Raw genomic sequence first — 19,661 nt, forward strand, 5'->3', positions numbered from 1 at the left:
GTTTTTACAGTGGAGCAAGCATCACAGCTCAAACCATACCCAATAGAAGAGGAGAATGTATGGAGAACTGCTCATGCAACGATGTGGTGAGCTATGCAGCATTCCAGGGCCAATGGCCAAACAAAGATCTTCTTCACCCTTTTAAAAGGATGGGACAAGGACTTGTATTATAAATTAAGTCAAAATATCGTCGGAGGACCATCAGTGATAATAAATAAGAGTACTTTATGCAAATCAGAAGATACTTTAGAACGTTTTCTTGAAAGGATTGCTAAAGAAAGGAAAACAAAATAACTTTCATATTTTCATATTATAACTCTTAATATCAAATGTGCAATATATCTTTCCAATTAATAATATAAAATGTTTTTGTGCAATAATTGAGCTTCTCTACAAGTGCACTACTGTTCTCTCTTCGACTTCTTTATAAATTTGATTTAAATTGTGTTTTTGTAATTGTGTTTTCTTTTAACATGTTTTTGATGTAGTAATATATTACTTTGAAATTGTACATAAATATATATTTTTATTGTATTAATTAATGTGTAAATTTTTATGTTTGTAAATTGTGTCGCAATTCGGTTTTTACTGCTATGACATTTAATAAAACATACTTGAAATAGTATATGTTAAAATTTAAAAAGAGAGAAAAAAAAGAGAGTTTCTGCTTCTATAATTTCTATAATCTATGGCCATGTACCAAAATTCAAGAAGATGAGACTTCTGATGATTGATGCTGAAGTATTTGTTTGACACACTTCCGAAACAGGAATTGTTCACCCTTTTTAAAGGATGGGGCAAGGACTTGTATTATAAATTACTTCAAAATATCGTTGGAGGACCATCAGTGATTTTTCACCGGTACCACAAGAAAGATGTTACAAACATCTGAAACGGGCCAAAGAAATGTGAAACGCCAATGCCCTTTATCTCTGGTTACTGATGCAAGAAATGCCAACAGGTCCATACATTCAAAGGATTCCAGAAAACCAGGATTACTCCAACAGCCAAGACATACTCTCATAGGTGGCATGACGGGACCAAAGGTCATGTTAATAACACCTCTGCTGAAATGGTACCTACACCACAGTCTCAAGGTGACAACTATCTATGAAGTCATTGAATATCAACCAAGCACTTGTTTCGTCAATTTTAGCAACAGAGTAGTATATAGACGCACATCGAGCTGGAGATAAAGGTCCAAATCATGCCATTGTGGCCGAAACTTGATTTGGCCTACGGGAAGACAATTACAAATAAAGAAAAGTTTGTTGATATCAATATTTGCCACAATGAAGATGACTAGAGGAAGGTATACAGACTATAAGGCCCATTTAAGAGTCTTTGTATATTTGATGGTGAGAATCTATCTACAGGGAACGCTGTGTTTCCGCTGCATTTAGAAATTTCAACAGTTACTACAAATCATAAACAATCAGTGTATGAGCTTGATTGACATGTGACCAAAGGATGTCACACACAAGCTTGTATCTTTAATCCCGACTTTTATTTATTTTTTAATATGATGGAACAAATCACTTAATATTTTTATTTGCATATTTTGATTAGAGAATAAGTTGGGGCTTCACCAACTTGACGAAATGTTTACCTCACAAATGATTGCCCTTACGTCAAAGTTGGAGGAGTTAGTCGATGACAGCGTGTATCCAGTCCCACTTGGATGCTATGGTTTGTCTGACCTCAAAGCCTACAATGCCCAACAAGGGGGGGCAGATGGTTTCAATGACAAAGATTCATTACATGGACTGATACCAAAGCCAGAAGACTGGCATGAAGGCATTATATATCCTCCAAGTTAGTACATGTTGTTGTATAGTTCTACTTTTTATAAGAAAGACGATCAATCATGAATGACGATCAATCAAGTTATCACCCATTAAGGTTATTATTCTGGGGGTTATTTTGGTTCAAGTTACGTGTCAAAGGTAGGTCAACTTTATCAATTTAGTGGGGAAGTTGAGCACTTTACCAATGATTTTACAACGCCTTATGATACAGATTATGAGAGTTGGCCATGCTCAAATGTTAATAACTTAGTTTTTATAGTGTCAGTGATTGTGAAATTAATCACTATCAAATTAATGTATTTAATTTCACTGGAGAAGGAACTATCTGCTTATATTTCTCCTTTTACATGGATGCTGATCCTGGTTACAATGGTTATTCTATGGGTAGGCTGATTAAGGTTCTGCACCTATTACAGAGCTGCATCCCTGAATAATACCAAATGGTTTAATATGGTGTATATTGGACCACAGTGATCAGCCACTTCCAGTAGTAAAGTGTGCTGTAGCCTGTGGGTTTGGCATAGTACACTATAAATCAACTTTGCTTTATACCTTTAGAAAGAGCCCTATTTATAAGGATATAATATATCAGTATTTAAACATAATATCAAAACGTATATAAATCATCGATGTAACAGATATCCTGATTGGTTTGTTTAAGACGACTATTGGTAGATAGTTGATGTATTGAGGTATCTTAGCACAGTGTCTGCAATTAGCAGAGCATGCAGCATTCTGCTGATAGATCATCCAACAAAATATATCTCAAAATATGAGAAATCGCCACTTGCTAGATTGTCACTGACTGAGGGGAAAAAAGTACACTCCAGCATTTTTCGAGAGAAAGCTTGAACTCTGAATGATAAAGTGCTAGAAAGGTTTGTGCATCACAAACTGTCAAATCTCAAAAGGCTGCCCTGTGTGATTTTATATCGTTGTTGTATATTTCATGTTGTTATTTGATATTTCAGCATGCTTCTCTCCTTTAAGAATGGTCATGGGATTGTAATAATATTGTAATAATACCTCAAAATTAATATATAATATTCATTTTACGGTGTACCTTGACATTAATAAAAGTCACACAAGGCAGCCTTTTCAGATACCACTGACATCTTGGTACACTTTTTCTCCTCCATGAGTGATACACAAACATGGCGGAGTCAAGAGTATTCCTGGTCGTATCAATGTAACGTCATACAGCGTTGCCACCTGCACAATTGGGATAGGTTAAGAAAAGTTGCTGCAAAAGTTGGGCTACTTTGCAAGTTGAAACCTGTCATTGTTTGATGGAATTTCCTTCTACATTGCTGATTTTCACATGTGTTTCCAATCATCAAAGTGGTGAATTACCAGTTTCAAGTGTTTCATAACCGCTTATAATCTGTATGTACAAACACATGTTTCAGTTCAATGATTATCACCTGCCCAATTGAGATTGATTTTGTTGCTAAATGAGTTGAAGCACCAACATATTAAGATTTTCGGTGCATTTTTCTTTGATTGGGGCTCGAATTGAGCACCGCCTGCTGCATTATGGCAACCCTGAATGTATGTATTAACTATGTGATTCAATAAACTCTGCTGTAACAAAGTTACAATTCAATACATTCTTGTGTAGATGGTATATACTTATCAGCAGGTCATCAGCAGGTTCAATACATATCTGGATACTTGATCAGGAACTTGGTGAAGGTATCATCGATTGCTTTCCTGTACACATGGGAAAATAAAAGATACATGATATAATCAGAGTCTGACTACTTTGCATCTGATGATCAACTAATCCCATTCTGTCGATTCATCTAGTGCCTTCATTGGAGAAAAGGAATCACAGAAAATTGTGAAATATGATTGGACTTTTACAAGGCAAAAGCAACTTTCCAGCTAGGCATTGTTGAATTGGTACCAACAGGAGAGAAAGTTTTTTAAATACTAACACCTAACTTTTGAGATGGTTTGTATGTTTGAAGGCAAAAAACTAGTCATAGGACAAACTGTTTTACTACTGCATTCAGAAATTCCAATCATCACAACAAATCGTAAGCAAGTTGTTACTAAGTTTGATTGACAGGTGACATCAGATGCAAGCTAGTATTTATTAAATCCAGTCTCCAATTATTACAGTTAAAACAGGAGTCTGAGTGTGTGATCAATTATATTGAGATTTATTAGGTTTTCAATTCCTTTTAAAAATTAGTTTGAATAAAAAGGCCTATGTATAAAATCTAGTCAACTGGCACCAAACCTTTAGGCACACATTTGTACAAAGCCTACCCTGCACCAGTGGCACAGCCAGGACATTTTCAGAGGGGTAAATGGAGGAAAAGGTAACTTTCAGGTGGGGGTTAAATGGTCAAGAATGAGCTAAAAAGCACAAAAAAGGCTTTAAAATCTTAAATATCAGGGCAGCCAGCATCCCATACGGGGGCAGCAAGACTTCTAACAGGGGGTAGCTACACCATGGCTATGCCACGGGGCTGAACTGATGAAAAGTGCTCTGTTGAGAACGGTATAATGGCATACCAATTTGGTGGTTTCAAATGGCGGATAATTCAATAATTTGACCTACCTGAAATGGTCTTGCATGAAGAGAATAGCCCTCACATGTCCACTGTTTATGTAGCGTACCTGTTGAATACAAGCAGATACGTATAAATTCGGATGTTGATACCACGGCAAATATTGTCTTAGTATACTATACTCCGATGGGCAATTGACTGAACACAGCGAGACGAACGTGCATGCAGGCCTCGAAATAAGCCAGAATTTCTGGGGGCCATTTGGGCCCTCGATCTTAAATGTTTGAGGGCCCTCACAGATTTTTGTGGGCCCAAATTTGGGCCATTGGTTTTTTAACCTATGAACCCCACAAACAAGTGAGAAAAATGGTAAATTTTTTGCGGGCCATTTGGGCCTGTCGGATGTATCTTTTGCAGGCCCTCACTGATTTTCAGGGGCTGAGGGCCCTTGGACCCTCCTTATTTCGAGGTCTGCGTGCATGTTCACGCAACTCTTCCATCATAACACGCCCAGAGGGAGGCTGCAGCAGACATATATGCATATGTGCATGTCAACAATGGCACATTGTGTTCATTCAGAATTTACCTTATCTGTAAGGAGTATTTTTTGATTTAGCATAAGGATTCTTTTTATGGTATGTATCAGTAGATGTTCACAATAAAAGCTTTTCCCCCTAAATTTCAGTTGATTCCAATTTTACGAGATATGCATGATTATGTGTCTCTAAGTCGGTATTCTTACCGAGTAAATGAATCTGCAAGAAATATTTTGCACATAAACTTTATGTAGCCAGAGCCTTCAGATGGTATCTTAACCTTTTAAAGAAAAGCGAGGTTCTTATTTTCGCGAATTTCGCGAGTGGACATAAAATCGCGAAAATAATAACTGGCGAAAATAACCTTTTGCATTAGGTTTCTATTGTATCAATATCAAAACCGCGAAATTTAATTCTCGAGCTATTTACAAAATCGTCAAAATCGCGAAAATATCTTCTCGCGAAAATATTGACTTTTACAGTATTTCAGTCATTTTGTACTACTTTTTCATGATGCTAAAAAGGCTTCAAACATGTATTTTGGCAATTAAAATGAAATGCTACTATTCGAAGACAAAAACTTATGTTTGTATTTAAAATAGTCACAAAAAGTGTCAATTTGCCCGGTGGAACTATGAAAAGCTTCATTTTCTTGGTATTAATACTAAATTACAAAGCTTACCTCAACCCCAGGCCAAAGGTCCTGCAAGCTCGGCACTTTATCACGAGGTATGTAGGCATCTTGCTCTGCTGCTATGACGGTAATCAAGCTGCTATCTACTGGAGTAGAGAAATTGCCAACAAACGTAGCGGCGTCCATTACTCCATGCATGAATTCCATGGCTTCATCCTTCACACTTACCAAGTCAACCTCTCTTGTGAGAATGTGTAACCTTTCACCTTTCTGTAACCTCTTTTGAACTATACTTTCAAAGTTCTTAGCTTGCTGTTGCGCCTTCTGCTTATCTTCACTCTGCATGTTTTTCGACTGGAGATGCTCTGTGGTATTTTTCCTCAGATGATCATTCGATGAACGAGGTTTTGCGGTTTCAGCATTTTTGGATTCATTGGAAATGTTTTCAATATTAACCGGTATATTGGATGTCTCCTTGAGAAACTCATCTTCAAGCTTGGATCTGGTGGGATTGTGATGAAGGCTGCATTGATCTGCCGAAACTTCCACCCTCTGGTTGGTCACAAAACTTAGATTATCGATCTCGCCCAGTACCTTTTCCGTCATTTCATCACCGATCTTCAACACGTGCGGGTGACTTTGCTGCGTCATGCCCGAACCAAATGTTTTAAGCTGAGCATGCTCTTTCATCAATACGGAGGTATCACCGACATGGCTGTATGTGGTCCGATCTGATTGGTTGGTCATAACGTGATTATAAGTAGAAGCAGTAGTATAGTTGGCAGGATTGGTAGAATTTTCATTGCACACGTTTGATTGGACTTCCTTCTTGCTTCCTTCAGTAGGCAAGACATTGCTTGTTTTTGTACTATCATTGCACTCTATGGATTTATCATTTGTTTTTGTAGAATCACTGTTTTCAGTGACATTATGTTTATGGATCTTGGCTAGGCCTCGATGTAATTGCACTTTTTGAAGACTTTCACAGCTCTCTGGGAAATTGCTTGCAAATTCTTGGCCTAATTTGAAGGCATCAGTCTGTATTAACACAGGGCAAAAAAGAAACGATAGTTACCAGTCAGTAACATCAAATTTATTAATTTGTATATGTACTATCATTGCACTCTATGGATTTATCATTTGTTTTTGTAGAATCACTGTTTTCAGTGACATTATGTTTATGGATCTTGGCCAGGCCTCGACGTAATTGCACTTTTTGAAGACTTTCACAGCTCTCTGGGAAATTGCTTGCAAATTCTTGGCCTAATTTGAAGGCATCAGTCTGTATTAACACAGGGCAAAAAAGAAACGATAGTTACCAGTCAGTAACATCAAATTTATTAATTTGTATTAAACAATTCATTGATACCAGCACTGGTTGCTGCCATTCCTAGCTTGTAGAGAGGAAGATGACTTTCAAAAGATGGTACTTTTTGAATAGGAAAGCAATACTATTTTCAGACAAATGAGTTAGTCTGGGCAGCAATGTAATCTTGTGCAAAAGGCTTGTTACAAGCAAAATTCCACGTGATTTTGTGTCTTTAGGATGTCAAGTGTTCAAAAAATTAGGGCGCCATTTTTTCCAAATGGGCTAAGGGTGTCAAATCCAAGATGGCTGCCAGTTAACCATAAAATATTCAACATGGTCCGATCAAGTTGTGCAATAAGTGAAACTCTTCCTCATTATACATTGTTTATGCTATTCATTATGTTAAAATGGTCGACATCCATTTGATGTGAAAAGGCTGTCAGGCTCAAGCAGACTTGTAGTTGAAATCCATACACCCCCTATGGAAGACATGACCTTAATTTCCCACACTGGGTGTGTCGATTTCAAACGGAGTCACCCATTCAGGTAACCCCATTTGAAATTTGCACTACCTATGTGGAAGATTAAGATTATGTCTACGATAGAGGGTATATGGATTTCAACTGGAATAGCACATTGCTCTACAAAACTTGAATTTTAGTTTAAATAGTTTATCGTATTATCAAATTCTGAAGAGATTGAAATTATATCACATGAATCTCATAATATTAGTACATTCTTAAACACTTGAGAACGTTCCTGCAATCTTATTGGTTCTTACCCAGCTTAACCCGTGTGATATGACACAATATCACACGGGTCAGGGCGTGTGCGTCGACGCGATAAGCGTACCCGCTATTTGGACCAATCGGAGGCGCACAGCAACAACGGGACTGATCGATTTTAAGCCCTGGGTAATTCCTTGCAAAATGTAGGATTTAATTTGATTAAAATTTGTATGATATTTTTATTTGAATTGAAGTGTTTAGAATGAGAATAAAGGTATTGTTTTTTAGCGCTGTCGTGCATCTATCGTCTCATATAACAGGGGCGACATCATTATTTTGGCGTAAAACAACTCGGCTTCGCCTCGTTGTTTTACTTAAAATAATGATGTCGCCCGTGTTATATGAGATGATAGATGCATTCCAGGGGCTAAAAACAATACCTTTATTCTCTAATAATAATTCAATACGCTTACCTGTGGACATTTGAGCATCTTCCTCAATATATCCGCCTCATATTCATGGTGGCAAACATACTGGGTTGCCAGAAGATTCCACGGTAAAGCACCGCTCATTACACCGTCAGTGAACACTGGAGTGGCACTGCTCCATGATAGGCATGGGATTAATGGGATTGGTTTATGCCAGTTGGTAGCAGCAAGAGTAGCCATCTGAATAACATGCAATACAAAGGAAAGACGAGTCATCCTGTTACTTCCAAATCTTGCACACATAATGATGGACTATATGTATTCAGTTTTAAGGTAGTATGAACGGCTAATCAAGCTTGCAGCAAAATAGCCACAATAGCAAATTGGAATTGTGTATTAATTTAAAACTTAGAACAAACTAAAGATAAGTCTTCACTCCACCTATTTATAGAGTTTCATAAAAATTTTACCATTTCTTATGTATTTCTTTATTTTTTGAAAATTACCTAAATTTTTCCACATTATAATTTTTTTTGCCAACATGGAGTGTGCTATGGTTTCCAAACTTTCAGGGGTGGTGTATATGCTTAATATCTAAATTCTCTCGCCAGCTTTTTTGGATAAAGTGTTTAATTTTTTAGAAAATTAATTTTTAAATTTTTGATTTTAGGGAAATTTAGAAACACCTATAACTTAAAATAGAAACACTTAATTACAAAAAGCTGGCGAGATAATTTTCTAAATTTGATTACCTTTCATATGACACCTTGTTTGTTGAAATTGGACCTATAGTTAGCTCCAAAAAAATTCTAGAATTTAGGTAATTTAGTGTTTCTAGAAAAAGTCAAGAAAATTAAAAAAAGTACTAACATTACCATTTTATATCTCCTTTGTTACGGCCAATATCTTGGAAAAATTGCTGTCCTTTATTAAGTAGCATTTTTGCAATAAAATGAATTAAAAAACAAATTTATGCAGTGGGTATAAAGGAGAGAAAATCACATTTAAACAAATTACTTGTTTTCAAAAATTAAGCTGATTTGAAGAACTTGGCAACATGCCAAAAACATGCCATGTGTAAAAATTGGCAGGTGAGTTTTTCTCACCCATCTCCACATTCTGTATCATTTTCAAGCAAATCTGAGCATGACACCGTAGCCGTTCATACTACCTTAAATACTTGGGGGAAAAACCTAATATCATATCAGATCAGTATGCACTGAACCAGTATTCAAAATGTGTATGAGATGGCAACTGAACCTGCTTGAATGTTGAATCCGATCTAGCAAGGTCAGCATCCACCAATAGACCTTTTCAAATCAACATCGGGAACGTTAGGAAAACCAAGTCATGTGCAGGTGCATATGCACTATGCAGTGTATTAAAATGTATGCGAGTGTCCTTAAGCTCACATAAATTTACATAAGCACTCACCAATGACATACATTACATAAAGTGCAACCAGTGCTATGCCAACAGTTGCATGATGATGAGCAATATTATTATGGTCACAATAACCAAATGACAGTCGTCTTTAGAAATCTTTCAAGATTTGACAACGTCAATAGGTCTAATTGAGCAATGCCTTCAAATTGTGTTTTGTCTCTACGGACACATCTCAAACTTTTCAAATCAAACAGAATTTCAATATTTTCTTGATCACTCTAGTGTTTTCAACACAAATCCAGTATCATACAGCAGCTAGCTCCAAATGTTCATACCAACGACCACTCAAATCTGACTACCCTATTTGGTTTTAATGTTTCATCACAAGAAGACCACTCAAATAACTGATGTCTTTCTTTTTGCGAAGTGATAACATTTACTTAATTAGGATATTAAATCTTTTCAGACACTGTCCTAGTATACAAATATTGACTGCTGTGAGGGGCATGGTTAAAATTATAGGTCCGCGGATGGTTTTGAGATCACCACAGGCCTATAATTTTAACCATGCCCCCGAATAAAAAGCAGTCAATATTTGTTTTATATACCAAATCTTAAGATTTTTGTCATCTGTTTGGTTAAAAGCATCGATCAATGCGAAAGGCAGTTTACAATCTGCGATTTCCGCGTAATTATAGCGCACGAAAACATTAACGCCTGTGTAATATAATTTTACACTGGGTACAAAGCACACGCAGAACTATGTCAAAACTAAGCCTGCATTTTTAACCAATCAGATTACGGCAATCATCCAGTCATCCGGAATAATACCTTCTCTTCAAGAGCGCTTAGCTATGGCTAAGTAATTAAATCTGTTTTCAAGTGATGAAAGTCCTAGTTTTTCCAGTCTGAATTGGTAAGTAAGCTCCCCCCTAGGTGCTGGAATGCATGAACGTGCCAACCTCTTCTGAACATTTTCAAGACGGTTTATCTGACTTTGTTGATAGGGCAGCCAGGAGCACCATACTCAAGAATGGGGCGGCACAGAGTTTTAAAAAGCCTAGTTAAAATACCAGGGTCATTGCAACGGACAATGGGTTTAATAAGGTATATAAAATGCATATGTGTGTACAATACTCACATGTCCTCCCATAGATACTCCACTCAATCCTAGTGGTCCATAGCCTTGTTTTTCACACCAATGAAGGAGTGCTAAGAGGCTGGTTGAGTGCAGATCCGTCGGGACACGCTTTTCAATACGGAATAAATGCTAACCTCATCCTGACATCATCCAAGCAGCAAAGTTCATTTCCCATTGAAAAAGTGTTATCCGACAGATCTGCAGTTGACCATTCTGTAAGCTTTCCAGTATTAGAGCACCAACCATCACAAACGGGTAACTCACATTGTTTTAAATTTGTGTGCAATACTCACATGTCCTCCCATAGACACTCCACTCAATCCTAGGGTCCATAGCCTTGTTTTTCACACCAATGAAGGAGTGCTAAGAGGCTGGTTGAGTGCAGATCCGTCGGGACACGCTTTTCAATACGGAATAAATGCTAACCTCATCCTGACATCATCCAAGCAGCAAAGTTCATTTCCCATTGAAAAGCGTTATCGGACAGATCTGCAGTCGACCATTCTGTAAGCTTTCCAGTATTAGAGCACCAACCATCACAAACAGGTAACTCACATTGTTTTAAATTTGTGTGTAATACTCACATGTCCTCCCATAGACACTCCACTCAATCCTAGTGGTCCGTAGCCTTGTTTTTCACACCAATGAAGGAGTGCTAAGAGGCTGGTTGAGTGCAGATCCATCAGGACACGCTTTTCAATACGGAATAAATGCTAACCTCATCCTGACATCATCCAAGCAGCAAAGTTCATTTCCCATTGAAAAAGTGTTATCCGACAGATCTGCAGTCGACCATTCTGTAAGCTTTCCAGTATTAGAGCACCACCCAACACAAACAGGTAACTCACATTGTTTTAAATTGGTGTGTAATACTCACATGTCCTCCCATAGACACTCCACTCAATCCTAGTGGTCCGTAGCCTTGTTTTTCACACCAATGAAGGAGTGCTAAGCTTTCCAGTATTAGAGCACCACCCATCACAAACAGGTAACTCACATTGTTTTAAATTGGTGTGCAATACTCACATGTCCTCCCATAGACACTCCACTCAATCCTAGTGGTCCGTAGCCTTGTTTTTCACACCAATGAAGGAGTGCTAAGAGGCTGGTTGAGTGCAGATCCGTCGGGACACGCTTTTCAATACGGAATAAATGCTAACCTCATCCTGACATCAAGCAGCAAAGTTCATTTCCCATTGAAAAAGCGTTATCCGACAGATCTGCAGTCGACCATTCTGTAAGCTTTCCAGTATTAGAGCACCAACCATCACAAACGGGTAACTCACATTGTTTTAAATTTGTGTGCAATACTCACATGTCCTCCCATAGACACTCCACTCAATCCTAGTGGTCCATAGCCTTGTTTTTCACACCAATGAAGGAGAGCTAAGCTTTCCAGTATTAGAGCACCACCCATCACAAACAGGTCACTCACATTGTTTAAGCTGGATAGTCTGCAAAGGAACAAGAAGACAAAAACTGGAGTGGAACCTAAAACAAAATATTTTAACAGTATTGGTTGCTGTATGGATCCAAATTGAAAAGTTATTTAGTGCTCAGACAGAACATTCCAATTCCTATCAGGAATCTTTATCACTCTGGTCATCAAATAAGACCTAAAATATCCACTATTCATCATATTTCACCCAAATCTGAAAGCTATAAAATTTCAATTATTAATATTTACACCATATATTTTATATACAGTCCAGCCTCCCTTAACCCTAACCCTACCCGTGGTTTTTTTGCTATCGGAAGGGCAAGAAGAAACGAAAAAGGAGAGAAGGTGAAGAAAGAAGTCACTTTTTACCCCTGGGATTCGAACCCGGGACCCCTCGCATGCCACACACACGATCACCGACATGTAGCTACCGAGGTTTGGCTGCTCCAGGCAGCAATTCCCTGGGTATATCACCGTATATATGACTTGGTCTGATTGCGTCATCAAGTCACGTGGAATGCATGCACGCAGAGTGGTTTTAATAATGAGGTTTAGTGAGACTCAGTTAGGTTAGGGTTAAACGGAACTCTTTTATATGGATCTCTCTGTTATCCGGACATGTGATCTTCATAGAAAAATGAGTTTTTAATGCTTTGAGAGCTTGATTTCATGCCCTGAAGCAATTAGAAGGCTATAACTACGTGGCACAAGCACTCAAATACCATCTTTCAGTGTTATTACCCCCATTTTGAGTAACCTTTTGCTGTCTCAATTTTAGCACTTCATACATTCAATGCAGAATTACATATAATTCACTTATCCAGATTTTTCACTTATCTGGCCAATACTTGGTCCCATTACGGCAGGATAAGAGAGGTTGGACTGTAGCAGCATATAGCCTCATATACAAATAGCACTTGTAATAACCATGAGGTCATTGCCCTAGAAAATGTTTATTCGTTTTTATTGTCAATATGAGTTTGTTTTAAATAAAACCAAGTGATTTGTGCTTGATAATTGTTTTTCTAACATTTCATATAAGGCATAATGTTGTGATTGCCAGTGTTTTCCTTTAAGGTTTGGGACAAATAAAAACATGTCGCAAGGAAGCAAAAAACCAAAAACCAAAAAAAAAACCAACAGAATTTCTGTGGAAACCAGAAACTCTCACATCCCTGATATGTACATCTGAGCATATAATTCAATCTACAGTAATGACTTACAATTGGTCCTTGGGTTTTCTATGGCCATAGTAAGGATTTTCTAGAAGCAATGACCCTATTCCATACTCCTTGGCGAGAGGTCTGGCCATGAGGACACGCCGTCTCCAGAAATGCTGAAATAAGCAGAAAAAAAGGAACGCATAAGCCTTGTAATTAACGAGGTGAGGAATTTAATGCAGATTGTACATGCACACAAAACAGCACAGCAGTCTACATGTATGAGGGCAAGTCTAATGTTCCAAATACAGAATTCACAAAAAGTAATGCAGCCATTATAAATGCCAATAGTTTCTGAACTAATAATCGTTTTCACAATATTTTAACATAGAAAGAAGGATGAATTATTTTGGTACCCCATTTTGTCCAATGTCGTTCAAAAACACATGTTTTTAAAGAAAAATATCAGAATTCACAAAAAGTAATGCAGCCATTATAAATATGCCTATAGTTTCTGAACTAATAATCGTTTTCACAATATTTTAACATAGAAAGGATGAATTATTTTGGTACCCCATTTGTCCAATGTCGTTCAAAAACACATGTTTTTAAAGAAAAATATCTGAATTAAAAAGTTTCAGCTAGATTTGTATCGATTTGAATACAGCGCAAAGATAATGGCGGGCTTTACATGCCACAATGCTTGCGTAATACCCATTGATCGCTGTAAAAGGCAAATTTTAAATTCAGGTTTATTTTTTTACAAAGATAAGATGAATATAGTGTCAAAATGCGCGGAAATAAACCATCCTTTCTGTGTTGAAATACGATTAATAGTTCTGAAGCTAAAGGCATATCTATAATGGTTGCGTTACTTTTGTGAAGTCTTTATTTCCAATTATAATCATAATATCTTGGCCGTATTCAACAACATAAACAACAATATCTGCAAGAGTACGAGTGATACTTACATGGTCTCCTGTCCCAGCCAAGTGAATACATAAAGGTTTGTAACGTTTGGGCCATGATAGAGGTAACACCATCTGAAACCTGAAAACAAATACTATGGTGTCAGAACTATACATGCCATTTTAGCTAGAACTTCATCTATTTTTACCCTTTAGGCAAAGCTTTAGCATGTCCAATATGCTTATCTTCTCCCAACATTGTTTGGTGGGGAAAGGGGAGGAGGTACGCGTAAGATGAACATTGCGATGTAACACTATTATAATTCTAGCGTGCGCACAATAGTAAGAAGACCATGGAACTTAAGTAGGTGTTTGAACACTGTTTTTTACGGGATTGTAGTATCATGATTTAATGTTGAATGTTTTATATTAGTTAGTCAAGTCAGCACCCACCTGGCTGTCTGTACTTCTGGTGGCATGATGTCAGGCAACAGGGTTGCAAATGGCGAGTGGAAATGTCCATTGATGATACGACATCCTCTACGCTCCTCATCCTACAACCAAGGTAGAAAGGAAAACAATTTGGATTACGATGTCTGGTGTATACCTGTTTTTTCAATCCCAATAACTTCGGTTTATCAAAAACTTTTAAATTTGATAGAGTATAGACATAAAGCTTTTAATTGTATACATTTTGGAAACTAAATTGTATAAACTTGTTTTTTTAATTCTCGGTGAGAGTATTTTAATACTCTCACCGAGAATTAAAAAAACATTAAAATTAGAATTAAAACATTAAAATGTTTCAAGATAAATCTGTTTCAAGAAACCATAATTCTCAGCTAAAAACATCTATCCCTCATGCTACTAACTTGCCACATAGGTGTCTGAGTCCACAGCTCGGTCTTCGGCAATAATCTAAGTAATCTTTGGGTGAGAGTTCATGTACAGAAACATGGGAGTACTAAGTGCCTCATACTAGTTTGATCAGTGGCAGCACCAAAAAACTTTTGTCGGGATGAATGTTAGGGGAGGGACAAAAATCTGAACATTTCTCTACAATTGGGAATTGTTATCCCAAAAGAGTTCATTTTTGTCCTATTTCTTATAAATGTGGTCCCATGGCCCCCACTTGGAGCAGCCACTGAGTTTGATGGTCACTTACTTACCTTGTCAATGGTTATTGGGTAGTTATCATCTACTAAATCTTGACATATTGATCTGTCTGACAGTATTTTACCCAACTCAAATATTCTGAAAAGAAAAATATTGAAAATACAGATAACAATATCAAGATAAGATAGCTATACCAGGATTCTTGTGTTAACTTCAAAAGACTGTAAACACAACAATATGAGGTTTGAATGTTTTCTGTTATAATAAAAATAAATATTGGGGTATTTAATGCCTTGCATGCAGGCCATAGGCTTCAAAAATCAACAAATACAAGTCTAGTCAGGCATATATCGCATTTGCAACAACACATTTCTGTGAAACATGCTCTGTACCTCTACTTCCAACATATTACCAGTACTGATCGCGAGTATAGTCCCACCCGCTTTTTGGGTGAACATTTTTCAAAATTGGGGGTGGGACTATACTCAATTTCAAAAAAAAAAAAAGATTTCAAAATGCATTGAATTTGAATGCATTTTGAAACCATTAATAGAGTATGACATGAATACAAATTTTCATATTTTTTTTTTTAATTTCTGAAATTTTTCGAAAATTTGGGGTGGGACTTTACTCGAAGGTGGGACTATACTCGCGTCAGTACGGTAACTATAGGTTATCCATGTTCTATAAAGTATAAGTTGCATATCCTATCAGCAACTGCTATATAGGCCTACATTGTTTAGGGCTTTCAAAAGAAGTACCTGCATGTGCAACAATGACTTTTTCAAAATAGCCAGCCAAAGTCATGCAGGTAACTCGTGAGATCATGCATTGAATTGGTTTGAATGAGGAATACTACGGGAATCAGCGCCTTTTGTTAGAAATCACACATGAGTAAACTGGATAACCTCTATTACCAAGAAACAAGACATTTTCTATTTACCTCTTGAGTGTGTTTGGACTACCCCAACCCTTGGTGAAGAAATTGGTAAGCAACAGCTTCCTGTACACAATATCAAACTTGCTGGCTTTCCCCCACATGCTGTCAGCCTGGGTAAGTACTCCACCACCTTACACTTTCAACACTACATGTATCATATGATAAAACTGCCTGCCTGTGGATAATTAAGAAATTTTAATGTAAGGTACTTAAAATGAAAACTATTATCTCCTGCATTCACGGACACAGCATGCTATCATGGCATGCATTGAGTTAGGCAGGATCAAAATTGTTTGATATGCTTTTATTTTCCGTTTATGCCTGGGCTGGGAAGAGGCGTGTTTGTTTGTTTATTTATTCATTTATTTATTTTATTTATATATTTATTTTAAAGAATTTGGATTTGGTTGATACTACATAGCTTTACAGAGCTGTTCGTAAGGGCCAATAGGCCCTCACTCATCAGAAACTTAATGCAGAATGAGGCATAAACTAAGTTTCTGATGAGTGAGGGCCTATTGGCCCTTACGAAACAGCTCTGTAAAGCTATGTAGTATCAACCAAATCCAAATTCTTATGTTTATGCTCTCCTAACGGGTTGAGCACTTTTCTTTTGGATGGTTTCAACTTACCTGAATTTAGTTATATTTATTTAATAATTATTTATTCATATAAATTATAAATTTATTTTTATTCATTATTTATTCATTCTATATATTTTAATTCATTTTAATATCTATTTATTTATTTAATTTCAAAAGACCCCATTGAAAATCCACAGGGTATTAAAAAAGAAATCAATAACTGCTTACCATCTATTTTGAGGTCATTGTAGGAAATTGGAGGGTTTTGTTTTGGGCCGAGGTATTTTTCCGAGTAGCGCCCGAGGCCCAAAACGAAACCTGAGAATTTCACACAATGAACTCGAAATAGATGGTGCAAAGTTCTTATTGTCAGTCATTACCGTCTAACTGATATTTTGAACAAATCACAATGGCATATTATGTCATAAAATGCTGTTAAATACATACATGTATAAACAGTTTTAATTATTGTTATAACCTAACCAATCACAGAAGCACGACTGCATCGAATGGGCGTTGCAATACTTCTTTTAGCGTATAGACACATGTGCGCGCAGAAGTCATTGTAGCGCATATCTGTGACCAACACCTTGTTCCAGGAGTCATTGTGAGTTAATGATATGAATATTCAGCAACTCAAGGCAAGGCAAGATTTATTGATCAAATATTGGTTTTCCCTCATTTTTGACTGTAACTCCACAACTGTTGTCTGTGCTGAAATAAAATTTCCAGTGTAGCAGTTGTAGCCCTTGCCCCTATAATATGTCTTACTTATCACCAATGCTCTATAATTTTTCGAGAAAGATGCAAAAATAGGCACAAAATTGGGTAGGGGTGTAGCACCCCAAAGACTTTAATAGTCTTAAATTCATTGTTGTATAGAAAAACCTTGATGAGCTGGGTGCTCGTTTCTCTAATAGACTTTATAAATTACATGGTGCCGTATCCAGGCTTCACGTTAGTGTGCGTCATTGCGTCCAGACGCGTTTTTACAAATTTTGATGCAAGTTTCAGATGGCTGATCAAGTATTTTGCGTTCATGTTACATGCATGTGGACGCAGACAAAACTTCAAAAATCATTAATTGATGATAAAAATATGAAATTTCTATTCTTTTATATTAAAAGATAATAAAAGCCCCAAAATTTTTACCCACTAAGAAGTAAATTCTGCAATATTTGTAAATGTAACATCAGGAAATTGTGCACTTTTTGCTTGCTTTCCGTAAATGATCGCTGTTTGATAGGGAAGTCCCCCCATTGATGAAATTGACACTTTGTTTACAAGCATGCTGGACTGACAATGTGCGGTTAACGTGCAGCTAATGTTTATTTAATTTTATCACAACCTGACAATATTCAGTTTTTAATGTTTATGTTTATTTTTTCATAAATAATCCATGTTTCCTTTATTACATGTAGTATTATTGTTACGATGATTAAGGGGGTACTACACCCCTGGGCAAAGACTACAACTACTGTACGGTACTGAAAATTCAGCAACTCAAAGCAAATAGTTACGGTATTGATTGATCAAATATTGGTTTTCCCTCATTTTTGACTGTAACTCCACAACTGTTGTCTGTGCTGAAATGAAATTTCCAGTGTAGTAGTTGTAGTCCTTGCCCCTATAATATGCATATCTTACTTGTCCCCAATGTGCTATAATTTTTGAGAAAAATGCAAAAATAGGCACAAAATTGGGCAGGGGTGTAGAGTACCCCCTTAAAAGCAATTTTAAAGACAAAATTTAAATGATTACCGTACCTTTTTTTGTATTGTATGTATTTGTGGCAGCGCGTGTTTTAGCTTATCATCAACAACAGTGCCCATTTTCGCTTCTGCTTTCGACATAATTTTGCCAATTTTATGTTTAACACAATTTATAGGCCTACAATAACGGAAAAATTGTCCACGAAAGGCTTCATGGATGGAGCCCCGGCATGGAAAATTGTCGGCTTTTTCAGACTAAAATTTTACACACTATATATTATATACTCGTCGTAGTGCCAAAAATGGGGCCGCCAAATCGCTTCAATTAGGTCTTCATTTTGCAAAAGTTTCTTACTTCTGCGGGGGCACAGTACATCCCCCCTCAGACACCCACTGCATCGCGAAAGCGCAATGCGATGACCGCTCCGCAGCCATTTATTACATTTTAGTATAACAATTTTCGCCCTCTCACTTTCAAAAACCTTCCGCGGGCCCTGTCTAAAAAGCAAAAATGTGTGATTTGGGGTTCTAGATGCTCTCTGGTGCAATCTGAGCCTCATTTGGAGCCTCCATTTCATAAAATTTATGACCAATATTTCAAGAAATATATATCCAGAAATGTTCAAAATCTATGCAAATTAAATCAAAGTAAAATATGCAAATTAGGTACCTAAGCCCAGGCGATTTGAGTAGATTTAGCACCCCAAAAGAGACAATTTTTTGCATAAAAACCTGTTTTAGACTTTTTTGAAAAAGTGCTTCCTTCACCATAAAAAAGTGGTTTTAAATTTTCAGTTTCCTATACTTTTGTACATGAGAGACATTTTTCAAAGTTTTTTTTTAGCCTAATAACATGGCCTACATGACCGAAATTGATATACAATGTATGTAATGCGCAATATAAAAATAATGATTCATTAAATTTTTGCCCCCCCCTCTTCTTCGGTATGTGGGAGGGCCCACATGGGTGGGGGGGGTACTAATGTGCATGAAGAATATGTTGTATGATAAGAGTAATTTGTAAAATGTGGTATGTTAAACATACAGAGCAGTGTGATGTCACTACAAATTGGGACAAAAATAGCAGGCCCAGGCCTATCCCAAGGGAAATACATACACACAGTACACTCCCCCACCCCCCACACAACCTCAACTCAACCCACCCCAAGGTCACCTGACTGATGGCCACACAAAGCCAAAGGATGCAGCTAGTAAAAGGTTCATATATCAAACCCAAGTTTGCTTCCATTTAGACTTTTAAACATGACTTGATATTAGAGTATAGGTCTATAGCTATACGGTCAGTCC

The 19,661-nt window shown here is 37.0% G+C and overlaps 1 protein-coding gene across 1 annotated transcript; it reads right to left on the reverse strand.

Annotated features, from left to right (window-relative positions):
- Positions 1-2,426: 2,426 nt before the first annotated feature.
- LOC140160594 (protein ABHD18-like) lies at positions 2,427-16,233 on the reverse strand. The gene is made up of 10 exons (XM_072183834.1): positions 16,061-16,233; positions 15,171-15,255; positions 14,455-14,555; positions 14,065-14,143; positions 13,157-13,269; positions 11,808-11,946; positions 8,011-8,205; positions 5,549-6,538; positions 4,381-4,439; positions 2,427-3,521 (listed from the first exon to the last, which is right to left on the reverse strand). Exons 1-10 carry the CDS (start codon positions 16,156-16,158, stop codon positions 3,464-3,466), a joined length of 1,917 nt encoding a protein of 638 aa, XP_072039935.1. The 5' UTR covers positions 16,159-16,233; the 3' UTR covers positions 2,427-3,463.
- Positions 16,234-19,661: the final 3,428 nt, after the last annotated feature.

The sequence above is a fragment of the Amphiura filiformis genome, chromosome 9 (assembly GCF_039555335.1).
Source record: "Amphiura filiformis chromosome 9, Afil_fr2py, whole genome shotgun sequence".
NCBI lineage: Eukaryota > Metazoa > Echinodermata > Ophiuroidea > Amphilepidida > Amphiuridae > Amphiura > Amphiura filiformis.